Here is a 20,164-nt window from a genome sequence, read left to right on the forward strand (position 1 = left end):
CTTTGTCTTGCATTGCATCCCAATACTTCCCCGGCAGGAACCCATCCCTCTGTGATCCTCCCTATGTAATAGCAGAGAGTTGTTATTGCATTAGCTGATATCTTATTGCATTACTTCGCCTGCTGTTATGTTACACTAGACAAGGCCCTTTGTCATTGTTGGCCTTTTGATTTGATATGGTGACTTCCAGTAAAACAGTTTTTTTTCCTGAAACCAGTGTGTAAAGTCTCATTCATAATGCAGTGAGTGGCTCTATGGTAAACCCATTATGTTAAGGGTCTGAGTCTCAAGGGGAAACACAACATCCCACTGAATGGGGCAGATACTGTACTGTATGTGGACTGGCCAACTATACACTTCCCATGGGATGATTTCCAACACTCGAGCTACTGGGGAAACACAACATCCCACTGAATGGGGCAGATACTGTACTGTATGTGGACTGGCCAACTATACACCTCCCATGGGATGATTTCCAACACTCGAGCTACTGGGGAAACACAACATCCCACTGAATGTGGCAGATACTGTACTGTATGTGGACTGGCCAACTATACACTTCCCATGGGATGATTTCCAACACTCGAGCTACTGGGGAAACACAACATCCCACTGAATGGAGCAGATACTGTACTGTATGTGGACTGGCCAACTATACACCTCCCATGGGATGATTTCCAACACTCTACTGGTGGTGGAATGGGCCGTTGAGGTTGACCTCTGCTAACACATACACCTCCCATGGGATGATTTCCAACACTCTACTGGTGGTGGAATGGGCCGTTGAGGTTGACCTCTGCTAACACATACACCTTCCATGGGTTGATTTCCAACACTACTGGTGGTGGAATGGGCCGTTGAGGTTGACCTCTGCTAACACATACACCTCCCATGGGATGATTTCCAACACTCTACTGGTGGTGGAATGGGCCGTTGAGGTTGACCTCTGCTAACACATACACCTCCCATGGGATGATTTCCAACACTCTACTGGTGGTGGAATGGGCCGTTGAGGTTGACCTCTGCTAACACATACACCTCCCATGGGATGATTTCCAACACTCTACTGGTGGTGGAATGGGCCGTTGAGGTTGACCTCTGCTAACACATACACCTTCCATGACAATCCGTTATCATTTGTGATGTCTTCAACTTACAGAGAAGTCTAGTTTTGGACAGTGGGTAGAGTATAAAAACCGATGATGGTATTTTCAGCATTAACCAGCAATAGTTGCTTACATTATTATGTGTGTGTCTGTGCGTGTCGGTCTCTGTATGTGTGCTTGCCTGCGTGTCTGTGTGTGCGTGTGTTCTACACCTGCAGAGCCCTGTTGATGTTGTGACAGGAGGGATGTCTCCCATCAGAGACATGGACCGTCTGCTACAGGAAATGGACATCAACCGCCTCAGAGCCGTGGTCTTCAGAGATATCGTGAGTTTACAAAGCTTTGATAAAGATTGAGGTTGAGACGAGTCAACTTTTCAAATAAATAACAGTACCTATGCATTGTAAAAACTTGTTATTGCTGTCTTTTTGGAAGACCCCATGATTTTCTTTAAAATACTGTGTAGATGTAGGATCTTAATTTGAGCCAGTTTGCTACAGCAGGAAACTGTTCCTGCAGCAACAGGAAATGTTGAAAATCAAGTCTGAAATTTCAAAGTGGAAATTACACATTTCAGAAGCCTTATTAAAACCTTAAATACACTAGAAGTAAAAAAAATCCTCCATTGCTCCACCAGTTCTTCTGCAACAGGGTGGTCAAATTAAGATCCTACATCTGTACATACTCAAACATATTTCAGACTGGCGGTGTGCTGTATTATAGCTGTGTTGCATGTTGTGTGTGTTTGGGTAAAGGAGGACAGTAAGCAGGCTCAGTTCTTGGCCCTGGCTGTGGTTTACTTCATCTCTGTTCTCATGGTGTCCAAGTACCGAGACATCCTGGAGCCCCAAAACGACAAGAAGCTCCCCCAGCGCAGCCAGTCTGCCAGGAGCGCAGGTACACACCTCACCCATATAGCTACGCAGAGGAGCTCCATCTAGCCAAGTGTCCATCCCTCAACATGTCAATCTCTCTCTTATACATGACTTATATATGGAATTTCCAATTGTCTTGATTGTGCCTTGAAATGTACTGGTGTGTTGATAGTCTTTAAAGTAGTTTACAATTACTGTAGTAGATTCTCAAAGTAATTTTTGAAGCACGTAGAAGGTTCAGGTTTTTCTCAACGTTTATAAACCTCCTTTAATGATTCCTCCCATCAGACAGTAATGCCGACCTGGAGAGCAGTGTGTCCCTCCGTCGCCGAGACTCTGGCATCGGGGATGACCATAGCTCCGTGGCCCCCAGCGAGGCGGACACCACCGCCCAGGGGCCCGACGCCGTGTCCGAGGCCCTGTCCACCCTCTCCTCAGAGGTCAGGGGTCACAGAGACAACCCCACGGCGGACGCCAGGGGCGGGAAGAACGTGAAGGACATCCTGCGCAGCCTGGTCTCGGCGCCTGCTGATGACATCATGGTGGACCCCAGCCTTCTGCCGCCGGCCTTCCTGGGAGCTGCTATGGGAAACAACCCCAACCAGTTCAGATCCTTTGACAGGTGCGTGGGCCACAGAGTTTTAGAATCAGGGGTCAGTCTCTCAAAGGCTGATCTCTGTATCGGAGTCTGCTAACTTTTTAAATACCTCTTGACACGGTTCACAGCCTCACAGCTCTTAACCCCTCAACTCCCTACCTTGAAACGGTCCAACATGAACATGTACTAAGTGAAGGCGAGGAAGCATCACAACAGAAACCCACTACCATCACAGACCCCCTTTTTAAACTCTTGTATCCCCCCCGATCCCATCCCTGTAGCTCCCTGGTTTGCCTGTCGACGTGGCTTCTCAACACAAATAAACAGGGCTACAAAGTACCTGTCTTCAGGAAAACACATCAAAACAATCGAGGCATCTGCCAGAGGCAGAGAGAAGAGAGAGAGAGTAAGAGGGGAAAGAGAGAGAGTGATCTAAAAGACGACTCTGTGGCAGCCAGCAGGAAGCTGTTTCTTTTCACCTTGTCACTGATATTTAATAGCTTCTCTTTTTCGTCTCTCTCTCTCCCGGTCTTTCTTTCTCTCTGTCTGCACCGTGGGCTAGGCTGTCTGTCTCTCTGGTACTATAATAAGGGAAAGAGAAGCTGGCTAGATGGATCCCCTATGGAGTGAGGGGGCGAGCGGTCAGAGACTTAGTGGGAACCCAAGGCGCTGCTGTGTGTGGGTGGGTATACTGTACCTATACAGACTATACAGACATCTCTAAGTGAGAGAGAGCTGACGGACGGACTGAGGACGAGGTCTGGTTTGTATTTGGGGGAAATGTCCCTGTAGCACACCAGACACAAAGGAAGCAGGAAGAGAGAGAAAGGGAGAGGGAAAGAGCGAGGGAGAGCGAAAGGGAGAGGGAAAGAGCGAGGGAGAGGGAAAGAGCGAGGGAGAGGGAAAGAGCGAGGGAGAGGGAAAGAGCGAGCGAGCGGGAAAGAGAGAACAAGATCCCCCCCTCCACAGGAAGAGAGACACCTAGTCAAGGTTCTCATGCCAAGGAAGAAAGAAAGCGTTTCTCCATCACCTCCCCTCCCTCTTCCACCCCGCCACACTACTCCTCTTCCAATCGGTGGGAATTCCGAGGCATCCCTGTGATCCTCAGCCTCTTTATCTGTGGAATGCTTTGTCAGGACTCTGGGCACTCCTCATATCTGGTGGGATTAGAGCGGCTCCCAGGGCCGTTAGCGTTGGAGAGGAGGAGAGCTGGAGAGCATAGAGTAACAGCTCTACCTCGCCACGGGAGCCCCAGTCAGAACCCCAGCTGGCCCCAGCCCAGGCAGCTCCGGCCCCTCTAACCCAGAGATGAAGGCCCGGGGCTGGGGTTCCCAGGTCAGCACACCCCTCCTCTGTCTTCTACCTTTATCTCCCACCAGGATCCTCCTACCCTCACAGACCCTGAAACCTCTGGCTCGGAGATGCCTGGTTATCTTGATGGTTCCTGCTCTCTACTGCGTGGCTGTGCTCTGTGTTGAGGTCTGGGCTCTGCTCTCTACTGCGTGGCTGTGCTCTGTGTTGAGGTCTGGGCTCTGCTCTCTACTGCGTGGCTGTGCTCTGTGTTCAGGTCTGGGCTCTGCTCTCTACTGCGTGGCTGTGCTCTGTGTTCAGGTCTGGGCTCTGCTCTCCCCTGCTCCTCTCTCTCTCAGGTCTACTCTCTACTGCGTGGCTGTGCTCTGTGTTCAGGTCTGGGCTCTGCTCTCCCCTGCTCCTCTCTCTCTCAGGTCTACTCTCTACTGTCTGTGTTCAGGTCTGGGCTCTGCTCTCCCCTGCTCCTCTCTCTCTCAGGTCTACTCTAATCTCTACCGTCTGTGTTCAGGTCTGGGCTCTGCTCTCCCCTGCTCCTCTCTCTCTCAGGTCTACTCTCTACTGTCTGTGTTCAGGTCTGGGCTCTGCTCTCCCCTGCTCCTCTCTCTCTCAGGTCTACTCTCTACCCTCTGTGTTGAGGTCTGGGCTCTGCTCTCCCCTGCTCCTCTCTCTCTCAGGTCTACTCTCTACTGTCTGTGTTCAGGTCTGGGCTCTGCTCTCCCCTGCTCCTCTCTCTCTCAGGTCTACTCTCTACTGTCTGTGTTGAGGTCTGGGCTCTGCTCTCCCCTGCTCCTCTCTCTCTCAGGTCTACTCTCTACTGTCTGTGTTGAGGTCTGGGCTCTGCTCTCCCCTGCTCCTCTCTCTCTCAGGTCTACTCTCTACTGTCTGTGTTGAGGTCTGGGCTCTGCTCTCCCCTGCTCCTCTCTCTCTCAGGTCTACTCTAATATCTACCGTCTGTGTTCAGGTCTGGGCTCTGCTCTCCCCTACTCCTCTCTCTCAGGTCTACTCTAATCTCTACCGTCTGTGTTCAGGTCTGGGCTCTGCTCTCCCCTACTCCTCTCTCTCAGGTCTACTCTAATCTCTACAGTGCAGACTTTTAGCTTTTCATTTTCACTCAGATGGTAGGGAAATTCCATCAGAGCATACCCAAACTGCATAAGTATGTAGGTGTATTTGAAATGGTTAAAATAGTTCCCAGAAAGTATTTATTTTAGAGTTGAGTCATCTTTTTAAGACAACAAATTAATATGATTCTGACAATAATAAAACAGAGACTTCTCTATGATATAAATGAATCTGATCACTAAATGGTTCCGGAATGGAGCTGGGACGATAAACTTTTGTTTTTTTGACACCACCGATCACTTATCGCAGGCATTTTGCTGATATCGTTCATGATGATAAGTAGCCTTTTCTAGAAAAATGTGAAGTTTGAAATGAAATACATTTGCTAATATGAGTGATTTGTAAATGTGACAATTAATGGCTACAACCATCAAACTAGTAATAGTAGTGTAAATGATTTAACTGTGGTGTACATGACTATTATAAAGCTATCGTTTTAGTTATTGTTATCACATCAATTAGGGCAATTTATCGCAATATGGATTATTGTTCTTATCGCCCAGCTCTGCTCAGGTACCTCAGGCTCAAACACACAGCAGTAGTTCATCATAAAGTCCTGGACGTCTCAGTGACAGCGGTGCAGACAGACAGCCTGTGTAGACAGACAGACTGACACCTACGCCAAAACATGGGAACCAACCGGCCTTCCCCCATCCAAATAACTGGTCCCAGGGTCTTAAATTTACGAGCGTGGAAAAAGCAGGATCTCCCAGATAAAAATGGCCGGGGTCAGAGGTGAAGTATCACTCTGATTTATTTACTAGGCAGAGAGATGGAGGCCCGGTAGGCTAGATTCTGCCATACATACATTCGTCTCGGGGATATGCCCCTGTTATGACAAAGTCTACAAATATTTGCTGATGCTAACCAGAGCCCCGGTAAACAGTCATCTACGGGAGGAAGAATAACAGTGTGATTTACATGGCATGTTACAGCAGCCAATGTGGGTGTTAGTTTGACATTTGCGTTAGTAAGGCATTTTGAATGCTGTAAGTTGGACTTGTAACGCAAAGATCGGCCATGTTGAAAATGTGATGTTTTGTGGTAAGGAATTGCAAGGGAATTTATTGAGCGCAAATATCATGGCTAGTTGCTCATTGGCACTTGAACATACTGTGATCAACAAACAGCATACTGCCATGACAGAGATACTTGTCAGACCAGATAGATGACAATGGGCCTCCTTGAATAGGAACCTTTAGTGTGATCCCCTGTCACACTGGGAGAGACATGGAGGGTGCCTCATCTCTCCCTTCTTTCTCACCACCTCTGCTGTCCTCAGGCCAAACACTACTGTCTTTAATCACTGATGTCATCAAGGCCATGTCCAACCGGACGCTGTGACTGAAAGTGACGGGTAGACCGTTGGAGGTTGGGAAGGGGTTGTTGTTGTGGGGGTATAAAGAACACAGGAGGCATGATTCACATGCACAGGGCCGCATGCAGGGAGAGGGAGGAAGATCAAAGCCAGACTGCATGGGACACAGACAGACAGATAGCTGCTGGGGCCCCACCCCCATCCCCTTACATGAATAAGCCATAAGGATAAACAGGAGAATGGGGGGGGGGGGCGCCTCTCTGGAGGGGGCAACAGTATGAGACATGCAGTTAGCATTCATCTGGATATTTACAATGTGTCCTGTTAAGCTCATCTGTGGTGGGAATCTAATGCTAACCTCAACGTCCACTTGGGAATTAAAAATATAGTTCAGCCCACTTAACAATTCCCATGTGGATTCTGACTAATGGCCTGTTGTTCTTTTGCAGTGTGAACCATGTTTGAAAACACGATACGTGAACATGTTTAGCTAGTATTGCGTGACGTGTTGGATGATTAAATAATTGACATACTCTGTACTATGGCCATCAGAAAGGGCAGTGCCAGATATGTCTACTCTAAGTCATACCAGAAGGTAAAGGCCTATCCAGTTAACCTGGCTGGTCAGATACTGACTAGATTGGACGGGAGTCACTAGTATCAGGGGTGGTGCTGATGTGAAGCACCCAGGGAGAGAGGTGTCGACAGCGGCGGGAGAGAGACAGGAGAGACCATGGTCTGGTTCTCTGCACTGGTTATGAGTAAGAGAAGCCAGGCTATGTCAAGCCCATGGGGAGGGGTGTGGGTGTGGGTGGCGGTACAGGGTTGGGGTTCAGTGTTAGGTTCTCCATCTGTTCCCCAGCAACTCAGGCCTTTAAATTATTCAGTTAGGTTATTAGCTACACTTATCGTTGAGCCCCACGCCCCTGTCGATTAATCAGCCGTCAGAGCAGGTGCTTGGCTGTTACTGTTAAACCCACGACCAGGAGAGGAGCTGGGAGAAGCAAAGCTCTGGGCTCTCTGGGCTTCGGGTTGTCAGGGCCTGAATAATTTAGAGGTTTTAACCAATAACCAGGCTTGCCGCCTTGTAAACACAAGCAATTTCATTAATCTCTGCTATTCCTAAGAGTTGAATGGAGGAATGTGCTTACAGGCTGAAAGTGTGAGTGAGAAAGTGAGCGCCTGTGTATAAAGTTACTGCTTAGCAAGCTAGGGTCCTGGAGAGTCCTCCCATTTGATTGTTCCATCTACAAATAGGTTAAGCGTAAAGCAGAATAGTGGGTGGGTTTTTGACTGTGAGCCGAGGCTAATTAGCTAGCGTATTAATTCCTATTTCTTCTGTCCTTTACTGTTCAGAAGTAGGGCCATTAATTAAGGGCTGAGGTGAAGTTGACGGTTTACATCCAAATCTCAATTTTTTTTATGTAAAGGGCATGTTATAGAAGAGTCCTCTTTTGTGTGATTTCACTTGGTTTTGAGAAACGTATCCCCCCCCACAACGCCATACACGTCTTTCGTTCTGCACTATATGGACCACGTATTAACATTAGCAAAGGCTCCATAAACAAATCGGTCCTTTTAGAAATGGCAGAGCTCTGTGTAATGATGCAGGTCTTTTAGATGTTGCACGCATGAAACTGTGTCATTCCGAACTTTATCCGCACTGTTGTGGCACAAATCCAAGTCATTGGGCCGATATTCGATTGTTTGGTGCCAAATCATCCGAAAGTATCTCAAATTGATTGTGAAGCTCAACAAAGTCGCTTATAAATGATTTGGACATGATGTGCGAAAAATGCTAATATCGGTCCCATGACATAAATGGGATTTGTGCCACAAATGCTAAAGCGTTAGCATGTGTAAACAATGCCAAGGAAACTTAACCAAAGTGTGGATTGCTGTCATACCTTGTTTTGTCATTTGGGTGAACTGTCCCTTTAAGTCATATTAATGTCACAGATTCAACATTGGAACCGCAGATGGTTATACAGTACCACAATTATAGAGCGGACATATTGGCAATAAACCTGTGATATGCATGAAAATAGCCAGCATAGGTTGATTCCTGTTCAATGATGGATTGGAAGGAATTTACAATATACATTACGGACATAAGTGTTTGGCATAATTTCTCAAATGAAAACAATGTATTCCACAATAATTCCCTGTTCTAGAAATAAGACTACAACACCAAATAAGACAACTATCATTGTGGAATACATTGTTTTCATTTGAGAAATTATGTAAAACACTCTTATCCAGAGGAACGGATAGTAACGGACAGGTCTCCTACATAAGTGCATTCAGCAGAAGTAGCTAAAACATTACCTGTATGTACTAAACAGTGTGTGTGAAGACAGTAGACTAAACCGTTGCTGGTATTTCTGCAGCCAGACTGTATCATCCTGCAGCATAGATCACAGCGGGGTCAGAACCAGTCAGTGTTTAACATCCAAAGTACCTTCAGCCTAATGTGTGTCATCTGCCGTCTTAAATCATCCAGGCCCTGCTTTGATACCAACGCCAGCTTTCTGTCTGCGGAGCTACTGAAGCCCAGTATACATACTCCTCTCTGAGTGTGTTTCTCTGTGTGTGTGAGTTTCTCTCTCTCTCTGTGTTTGTGTGTGTGTGTGTTTGACCAGTAGGTAGTGATTAGGCCATGCTCCCTCTGTGTCAGCACTGATAAGAAGGCCCAGGTCTACTTTGATAGGGCCACTGGCCTGTCAGGGAGCCTAGTTTAAACTGACAGCTTTATCCAGACGCTGTTTCCGCTCTCTTCCTGTAAGGATGTTATTGATATGAGAGCACCAGGTCTCCTACAGCACTGGCCCCTAGGGAGAGGGATACACTGGTATTGGTAACCTGTGACTCAAGTAGCACACCAGACCACTATATGTTACGTATGGTATTACACTAGGACCCATACTGTAGAGATATAGTGATACAGCATTGGTCAGGGAAAGGGGGGAGACCTAGTCAGTTGTACAACTGAATGCATTCAACTGAAATGTGTCTTCCGCATTTAACCCAAACCCCCTGCCTTAATCGACGTCCACTTCATCTGTAACCTACACAGACCACTGTGTTTTGGATGGGGGTAGACCAGGACCTCCAACACTGGCCCATAGTATACAGTAGGGACCTTGAGGACAGGGATACAGTGTAAACATATAGGGTCATTATAACGTCTACGTACCTTCTATCTATTTGTAGACGTTCAAGAGTGTCCTGGAGTGCTTTTTAACCAAAACCCCCCCTAACCAAACCTCCAGCGGGACACAGAATGAATGGGCTTGCGGGCCGCATCCTGTCCGCGGGCCGCATGTTGCCCACCCCTAGTGTAACCGAAGGTATCCTAAGAGTAAAGTAGTTTACTACAGCTTCTGCTGTGGGTCTATGACCATGTCTGTTATCCATGTGTTTAAAACAATAGTAGAGGAGTAAAACCACTACAAAGGCTGTGTCCCAACTGTTGGCTCAAAACAAATGGGATACATAGCAAGAACAATGTGCGGTAGCTTCTTTTCTTTGAGATATATTGTGTAAGAAAGAGCAGGTTCATCTGCTGATACCTTTGAATGATCTATTCCTTCCAGCTGATTACCAAAATATATCAGATTTATTTATCAGGAATTCCTACTTTTCTGTCGTGTGTGCTCCATTTGTCTCCGAGCCAGAATCCACATTTTCCAATTTTGTATGTTGTCGTGGTCACATCCCTAACAATGTATTGAAGATTTAATATTATTTGTAATGGTGGACCTTCCGTTAATAAATCACAATGTTTACTGACTTACTGAGTGAGTGTTGCAGGGAGCCAATCGATTTCAGGCAAGATGGATGCAGCCATTACTGAATATTCTGTGTCAGGGAAATAGGCCTCTAATGACTCTACTGTCTAAATGGGATCCTGTACTGTTGTTTTCGCATGCTGCAGCCTGTCTTATCAATCACATCTCACTATGCAGTATGCCTACTAAACTGACATCACTATTGTTTATATTCTAGAATGACAAAAGTTCTGTTCTTATGTCCTTAGTTATTCAGATGTCTCAAGGAATGGATTTTCTAATGTGTAATAGTATTCAACACACGTTTTCATATTTACTCATCTTTTACAGAAGCGTTCGGGTGGCGCCCAAGAAGGTGGGCGGGGCTCCGTCCCCAGGCTCCTCCACTCCTGTCCCATCAGCCACGCTGCTGTGGGGCCGCCGGGACACCAGTCAACAACGTTGCCGTGGTTTCCACAGGCGATGCCTCCCAGAGCACCACCGCTGAGGCTGCAGCCGGTGAGTCCCAGACATTAGGAGGTATGTTAGGTGTCCCAGCAGTAAGGTTACCATGCTACGGAGATGGCACGTCAGAGCTGCATCAAAGGAGAAGTCGGTGACAACACCAAGAATTCCAGCTAGCCAAGCCCAAGGAAAATACCTGTCAAAAAAATGTTTTGCCATTTGTTTCATTAGTCCACTGTTGATACAGTCCCGAAATGTTTTGCTTGTCCGCAGTGAAGTTTTCAAGATATTGAACTTTCAAAATATCACGTAAGATGTGCTTTGCAGCTTATCTGAAAGTAAAAGAGTCGTCTTATCCTCTTCCTAAAACCTGTGTTGATACCACAGTCCCTAATCAGCCTCCTTAAGCCTTCGCAGTACTTCTATGTTAGGTTCCATAGATGAGTCCCTCAGTATAAGGTGGCAGGTAGCCTAGTGGTTAAGAGCGTTGGGGCTGTAATCCCCGAGCCAACTAGGTGAAAAATCTGCCGATGTGCCCTTGAGCAAGGCACTTAACCCTCATTGCTCCTGTAAGTCACTCTGGATAAGAGCGTCTGCTAGATGACTAAAATGTAGGATAGTATTTCAGTGTGTCTTTCTGAATGTTCCCTCCACGCTGTGTAATCCAGTTAGCCTGGAACACAGCAGAGCAGGCAGACCGAGCAGCATTATTACAGGATTAGTGTGTTATCAGGGATCACTGTCACACTATATAGTACAGTACTCAGACTGCAGCACTAATGCGGACTTTTATTCTGTCTTAATGGGGTATTTATTTAGGTTTGGCTTAAATGTGATAATGCCATGTTGACATTAGGTAAAGAACGAGTGATCTGTGTGTCGTAGAACTAGGAATTATACAGTGTATATGAATGATAAATTATGCTTAACAAGTTATAGAATCATAGATTCATGTATAAACTATATCAAGTCCACATGGTTTTCTATGCAGTCTTGTCTATTGAGTGGAGTAGGACTCCTTTAGTCCATGGTGACAGTCGGTAAACACTGGGCAGAAGACCTATTGACATTTCCTTTCATGTTCTGTGTGTGGATAGAGCATGTTTTATATGTGTGTGTGTGTGTTTTAGGTGGGAAATGTTTGCGTAAGTGTGTGTGCGTTTTGAGAGGAGTGTGTGTGTGTGTGTGTGTGTGTGTGTGTTTAAGGGGGGCCAGTGGGAGGATTAATAGAGAGAAGTTAATTTACTCCTCCACTGTTTGAAGGAGCTACTTCATGTCCACCAGGAGCCTCTCAACGGGCCACACAGCACAGTGGTGCTTAAAGACGGGGCCCCGTGTCCACACACACACATTCCAGTCCACAGCCTGTCATTCCCTAAGAGTTATCCCCGCTCTGAGACCTTCCCTTACGGCTGGGAAAACAAGCCCACCGAACACCAGAGGATTCGCCTCCATGTATTCTGCCGGGCATTATGGAATTTATGGGCGACAGTGAAATAGAATTTATTGCCAGATCAATCAAACGTTGTGCTTTGTAGACGTTATAGACTCGTGTGTCTCTGCCGCGAGGACGGTGTCGTAAAGCATCTGGAAGTCATTTCATGAATATGCGCCCAAAGCGATGAAAGCAAATGTGTTAATTAAAAAAAGTATACTTTTTTGCTTACTTTATATAAAATAATTTTAATTATTTACCGGAACATTTTGAAATTGTTCAGTCCAAAATCAGCTCAAAAGGCAAACAAATCCTGTATGCATAGTGGTGTGTAAAAGAAAAACCTGCTAATATCCATGCTGGTTTGTAAAAACAATCTGCATGAATATTCCCTGATGAATGTAGCATTAATTAGGCCATACATGAACAAAATGATCTGTGCCTAAGTGGAAGGAAGCTGTACGGAGGCAGCTCTACATCATCCACTATCTAACACCAGACAATTACACTACACTTATCCACACACACATACATCCACCCGTTCTGGAACATTAGAATGGAAACCCTCAAAACAGATTTATTGAGGCACTCGTTCCTTCAGTGCAGTAATGTATTGGTGTGGAGGAGGGCCAATGTATTGTCATATCCTGCTATCAGACTAGTAATGGTACTGATACTAATACTGATACTAATAACGATACTGATACTAATAACGATATTGATACTAATAATGATGCTAATAATGATGCTAATAATGCTACTGATACTAATAATGCTACTGATACTAATAATGATACTGATACTAATAATGATACTGATACTAATAATGATGCTAATAATGTATGATACTAATAATGATACTGATACTAATAATGATACTGATACTAATAACTATACTGATACTAATAATGATGATAATAATGATGCTACTGATACCAATAACGATACTGATACTAATAATGATACTGATACGAATAATGATACTGATACGAATAATGATATTGATACGAATAATGATATTGATATGAATAATGATATTGATACTAATACGGATACTAATACTGATGCCGGTACTAATAATGATACTGATACTAATAACGATACTGATGCTAATAATGATACTGATACTAATAATGATGCTAATAATGATACTGATAATGATGCTAATAATGATATTGATATGAATAATGATATTGATACTAATACTGATGCTGGTACTAATAATGATACTGATACTAATACTGATGCTGGTACTAATACTGATGCTGGTACTAATAATGATACTGATACTAATAACGATACTGATAATGATGCTAATAATGATGCTAATAATGATATTGATACTAATAATGATACTGATACTAATAATGATACTGATACTAATAATGATGCTACTAATACTGATGATGTACTAATATGGTACTGATACTAATAATGCTACTAATGATACTAATAATGATGCTAATAATGATGCTAATATGGTACTGATACTAATAATGATACTGATACTAATAATGATACTGATACTAATAATGATGCTAATAATGATGCTAATATGGTACTGATACTAATAATGCTACTGATACTAATAATGATGCTAATAATGATGATAATAATGATGCTGATACTAATAATGATACTGATACTAATAATGATGTTACTGATACTAATAATGATACTGATAATGATGCTAATAATGATATTGATACTAATAATGCTACTGATACTAATAACGATACTGATACTAATAATGATACTAATAATGATACTGATACTAATAATGATGTTAATAATGATACTGATACTAATAATGATACTGATACTAATAATGATACTAATAATGATACTGATACTAATAATGATACTGATACTAATAATGATGCTAATAATGATGATGATAATGATGCTAATAATGATACTGATACTAATAATAATGATAATGATACTAATAATGATACTGATACTAATAATGATGATGATAATGATACTAATAATGATACTGATACTAATAATGATGCTAATAATGATACTGATACTAATAATGATGATGATAATGATGCTAATAATGATACTGATACTAATAATGCTACTGATACTAATAATGATGCTAATAATGATACTGATACTAATAATGATACTGATAATGATGCTAATAATGATACTGATACTAATAATGATACTGATACTAATAATGATACTGATAATGATACTGATAATGATACTATTAATGATACTAATAATGATACTGATAATAATGATACTAATAATGATACTATTAATGATACTATTAATGATACTATTAATAATACTGATAATAATGATACTAATAATGATAATGATACTAATAATGATACTGATACTAATACTGGTACTAATACTGATGCTGGTACTAATACTGATGCTGGTACTAATAATGATACTGATACTAATAATGATACTGATACTAATACTGATACTGGTACTAATACTGATGCTGGTACTAATACTGATACTAATACTGATGCCGGTACAAATAATGGTACTGATACTAATAATGATACTAATAATGATACTGATACTGCTACGAATAATGATATTGATACGAATAAGGATACTGATACGAGTAATGATACTGATACTAATAATGATACTAATAATGATACTGATACTGCTACGAATAATGATACTGATACGAATAATGATACTGATGCTAATAATGATACTTATACTGATACTAATAATGGTGCTGATACTAATAATGGTGCTGATACGAATAATGGTACTGATACTAATAATGATACTGATACTAATACTGATGCTGGTACTAATACTGATACTAATACTGATGCCGGTACAAATAATGGTACTGATACTAATAAAGGTACTGATACTAATAATGATACTGATACTAATAATGATACTGATACGAATAATGATAATGATACTGATACTAATAATGGTACTGATACTAATAATGATACTGATACTGCTATGAATAATGATACTGATACGAATAATGATACTGATACGAGTAATGATACTGATGCTAATAATGATACTTATACTGATACTAATAATGGTGCTGATACTAATAATGGTGCTGATACGAATAATGGTACTGATACGAATAATGGTGCTGATACGAATAATGATACTGATACGAATAATGATACTGATACTTATAATGATACTGATACGAATAATGATACTGATGCTAATAATGATACTTATAATGATACGGATACTAATAATACTGATACCTATAATGATATTGATACGAATACTGATACTGATACGAATAATGATACTGATACGAATAATGATATTGATACTAATACTGATACTAATAATGATACTGATACTAATAACGATACTGCTACTAATGATACTGATAATGATGCTAATAATGATACAAATGATGCTACTGATACTGATAATGATGCTAATAATGATACTGATGCTAATAATGATACTATTAATGATACTGATTCTGATAATGATGCTAATAATGATACTATTAATGATACTGATACTGATAATGATGCTAATAATGATACTATTAATGATACTGATTCTGATAATGATGCTAATAATGAACCACTGGATTATCTCCAGAAACCACATTTATACTCCACTCCTTCCTTTATGTAGAAATGCATTGAGGTGGATGAGGAAACCAGGTGTGTATGTGTGTGTGTGTGTGTGTGTGTGTGTGTGTGTGTGTGTGTGTGTGTGTGTGTGTGTGTGTGTGTCTACTGTCCTGTCCTGCTCCCAGATTAATAATGAGGCTCTCTGGTTTCCACCAGGATCAGCCAGCACCAACCTGCCATCTGTCCCCACGTTGTCCCCAATGACCCGGGACACAGCCCCCAGTATGAGGTGATACACACACACACATTCTTAATTTTTGTCTATTTGTGTTGTGATGTAAGACAATATTGTGGATTCTGTAGTGGTTTTAGCTGCTGCTTTGTGGATTAATTTCAGTTATAAAGTCACCTCTATGCATTTGAATATTCTATTCTACATATTTGCCGGGCGCTGACGTATTGATGTAAACATGTAACGTGCATGTGTTTGAATATGAGTGTCTAATCTTCCCCTCAGTATCTCAGAGAGGCTGGAGCATGCTCTGGATAAGGCTGCCCCCCTACTGAGAGAGATCTTTGTGGACTTTGCCCCCTTCCTCTCTCGCACCCTGCTGGGTAGTCACGGACAGGAGCTCCTCATCGAGGGCACCAGTAAGTACCCGTCTAGAGAGCATCATGGACCACATGGATTTCCACACAAATCAAATGCATTTATAAAGCCCTCTTTACATCAGCAGATGTCACAAAGTCCTTACACACACTCACACATACACACACACACTAGATTCTAATGATATCAAACTCGTCTTTTATATGAACCACTTATCCCAATAAAAGGTTTCTCTAGATTTCCGACCTGACTGTCAATGATCTGAGGGCTAAACCTACCATCCCACCCTCAGACACAGCCACACTAGTATACACACTGCAGAATTACGGGACATTTCTCACGCTTCATCTGAACAGCACTAACACAGGCCCTTTGGTAATGACATCAAGGCTGGTAAAGGCCTCAATAGAGTGGATCAGTTTTAACTAACTGATTGTAGCTGTGCTGCGGTACAGGGAGGGGAGGGGTGGGTCCTAGAGGCCTGGGTCAGGGGTCAGCCCACTAATGGGAGTGTTTGGGATGTCTACTGCCACCAAACAAAATGGAAAGTTGATTGATAGCTGCAGGGGGGTGAGGGGGTTAGGGATTTGTGTGTGTGGGGGGGGTTGTGGGTGGGTGTGTTGGAGTGTGGGGGGGATTATGCGTGTGTGTCCATACATGCGTGTGTGCGTGGGCGTGCACAGACCAGAGTAACTGAGAATGCAGAGGTCACTGTCCCTTTTCCTCTCTGCATATGAAATGAACCCTGGCCACTCCACTGCCCCCACCCCCTGCCCCCTCCACTGCCCCCACCCCCTGCCCCCTCTTCCCCTCAGACCTTCTACCACTATAGGATCAATGAGACATATGCTGAACCACGTCTCAGCCTGTAATACAAGGCCCAATATGTATTAGTTTACAGTAACATCATGTCCATTCATTAGGCCACATCAATACTACTCTGTCCCCATGCAGATGTCGCCGGATTAGGTACTTCTGGTCAGATTGTGTTTGTGTGTCATTGGAGCGTGCACACACTACTACACACGTCTACTAGTGTGCAGAAGGTCATGGCAGTGAACTCCACGCTCTCCATGTCCTCTCTCTCTCTGTCTTTCTCGCCTCCTCTCTTTCTCCAGGTCTGGTGTGTATGAAGTCCAGCAGTTCGGTGGTAGAGCTGGTCATGCTGCTCTGTTCTCAGGCAAGTCTTCCATCTTTGTCTCTCTCTACCTCCACCTCTCTCTTTCCTTCCCTCCCTCTCTATCCCTCCTCCTCTTCACCCCATCTGAGTTATCGTCCCTATCGTCCTCACCTTGAGTGCAGTAACTCCAGGATGGAGAGATGGAGGAACCATCTCTTCAATCTCTCCTCCTCACCTCCCCTCAGGCCATTCCACAGTCACCCCAATCTCTCGCTCCCTTTCTCCAAATGATGAGAAGGCATCTTTAATGGCCGCTGATATTGGCCTTAAGGTCAAGGGTTCCCGACCTGTCCGTCCACCTTTGACCCTTAGCGTCGGCCCGGTGGCCCTCAGCGTTCCTCTGTGGCTGGGGCCAACCTGATGAGGAGGGAAATTCTGCTTTGCATTGATTCCGGTTAGCAGCCTCCCCTTCTGTTTGGTTGTGTTCTGTGTCCAAGTTTATTTAGTGTGGCGCTGATGGAGGATTCATTAATACAGATGAAGGAATCATAGCAGGTGTGGTGCAGCAGTAGATCAATGGGCTGGGTGTCAATAAACTGGAGATAGATCACACAGCTAATGGTGGGAGCAGGGATCAGGGGAGGCCATGGTCTGCTGGTCCTGACTGGACATTTACATTCATGGATATACCGCACACGCTCAGGCAGGCAAACACACGCGCACACACACATGCGCACACACACATGCACACAAGGACACAGAAATACACACAAGGACACAGAAATACACAAGCACCCATTCACACACATACAAACACACCCACACACAGTGTGTTACACATGGATGAGAGACACACCTCGTACATAATCACAAACATACTATTTCCTTATAGGCTTGTAAGAACACATACACTGCTCCTATACCGACAAGTACCCAACCAAATGCACTCACACCCCCACAGTACAGAGACACACACACACCCCACAGTGCAGAGACACACACACACCCCCACAGTGCAGAGACACACACACACCCCCACAGTGCAGAGACACACACACCCCCACAGTGCAGAGACACACTCACACCCCCACAGTGCAGAGACATACACACACCCCCACAGTGCAGAGACACACACTCACACCCCACAGTGCAGAGACACACACTCACACCCCCCACAGTGCAGAGACACACACTCACACCCCCACAGTGCAGAGACACACTCACACCCCCACAGTGCAGAGACACACTCACACCACCAAAGATGCAGGATAATAACTGTATCCCCGCTGGGCCTTGTTTGTTAGCAGAAGAGGGGTTTCCTATTTAAAACACCACTCAACACCACAAAAAAACAGAAAACACAATTGATTAATGACACCTCTCTCTCAGACCGCACTGCGCTTTTTTAATCTGTTTTATTTTAAAAAGACACACCGCCTTTCATCTGCCTTTTCCTCCTCCTCCCCTTTTCCTCCCCTCCTCCTCCCCTCCATCCCATTTACTTCCCATTATTCACTTCACTTGTTCTCCAAAGAGGTAATCTAGAGAGATTACACATCCGCTCTGGTGTCACCGGGGCAGTGTGGATGTGGGCTAGTGGGGTGCGGGGACGTCGGGGGGGGAAGTGAACCTAGCGGTTCTGGAGAGAGGGAGGAGTGGAGAATAAATGACATGCTCTAATGCCCCTATTTGTCATATCTGTCAGGGTGTTGTTTAATGCTAATATAATCAAAGGCAGAATCTGGTGATTGCCGACCGAGAGAAAGAGGGCCCCTGGCCTCCAGTCCCACTAGTCTCTCTCGCTCTCTCTCTTTCTGTCTCTCTGAAGCATTATGACTTTCTCTCTCTATGGGAAAAGGGAACGGTCCAAGATGGCGTTGATTGCTTCAGTAAATCATCCAACCAAATTCTCTCACAGCCGAAGCAAATGTAATTGTGTTGTTGTGTGGAAAGGAGGAGGGAGGGGGTGTTGGTGATATGATCTACCTTGATATATATATATATATATATATGAGAGAGAGAGAGAGAGAGAGATCTGTTTTTCTTCCCTGGGTTAAATTCCAGCCAGACTTGTGTTGTGGCGATAATTACATTTTTTTTTTCCTGTGATTTGCGTGCACCTCTGTTTCCCCTCTCTCTCTGACTGGGAAAGTGAGAGAAAGAAAGGCAGGCAGGGAGTGATTGATGATGTTATATACGCCAGCCGCAGGGCCCTCCGGCACAGGAAATGCTCTTGAACCCCACAGGAAGCGCTTCAATCGGCGGCCATCTTGAGAATGTAGACCCCAATGAGCGAGCCCCAAGCGTTGGTCCGCGGGAGGAGATTGAGATGATTTTGATAGATTTCTCTCTTCCCCCCTCCTCTCACTTCATCCTTCTCATCCATGATGGCACGATGCGATAGCTATCATGTCTGAAATGTTTTATTAATTTCCTGAGGGGTTGAGATGGAGTGGGACCGGGGTCAGAGGTCGAGAGGCTAGGGGCCACAGAGGAGTTTTTAATCACGCCTCGTATGAGACATACAACACAGGGCCACTTCAGCCTGGCATTGAGGAGGGGATACTAAACCACTGTTTGATAGGACCCCGTCTGTAAAGAACGCTACTCTACCCAATTAAAGATCCATTTTGATCTGAGATCAGAGACATTAATGTCAGAGACGTTATTGCTTCATTGCTTGGTCTCTTGTGGTTGTATTGATCAGCATATACAAAGTGATGGAATAATGGCGTGGTTTCATAAACATGGCTTGAACACTACCTAGTGATAGATCCAGCATTTCTCTCTCTAGGATGAGGTTCAGTCGTGTAGATGTAGTATCCTGTACCGTAGGTCCAGTTGTTGTTTCCAAGGTTGTTGATA

The 20,164-nt window shown here is 43.9% G+C and overlaps 1 protein-coding gene across 1 annotated transcript in view; it reads left to right on the forward strand.

Annotated features, from left to right (window-relative positions):
• Positions 1 to 17,720, forward strand: part of LOC115123172 (lipopolysaccharide-responsive and beige-like anchor protein) — a 50,935-nt gene extending 33,215 nt beyond the window's left edge. Inside the window, 9 exon segments of the mRNA XM_065003329.1 lie at positions 1,325 to 1,432; positions 1,865 to 2,003; positions 2,270 to 2,603; positions 10,452 to 10,526; positions 10,528 to 10,619; positions 15,786 to 15,858; positions 16,087 to 16,220; positions 17,298 to 17,359; positions 17,598 to 17,720. Of these exon segments, the coding sequence (XP_064859401.1) occupies positions 1,325 to 1,432; positions 1,865 to 2,003; positions 2,270 to 2,603; positions 10,452 to 10,526; positions 10,528 to 10,619; positions 15,786 to 15,858; positions 16,087 to 16,220; positions 17,298 to 17,359; positions 17,598 to 17,720 (1,140 nt within the window).
• Positions 17,721 to 20,164: the final 2,444 nt, after the last annotated feature.

The sequence above is a fragment of the Oncorhynchus nerka genome, linkage group LG18 (genome assembly GCF_034236695.1).
Source record: "Oncorhynchus nerka isolate Pitt River linkage group LG18, Oner_Uvic_2.0, whole genome shotgun sequence".
NCBI classification, from domain to species: Eukaryota; Metazoa; Chordata; class Actinopteri; order Salmoniformes; family Salmonidae; genus Oncorhynchus; species Oncorhynchus nerka.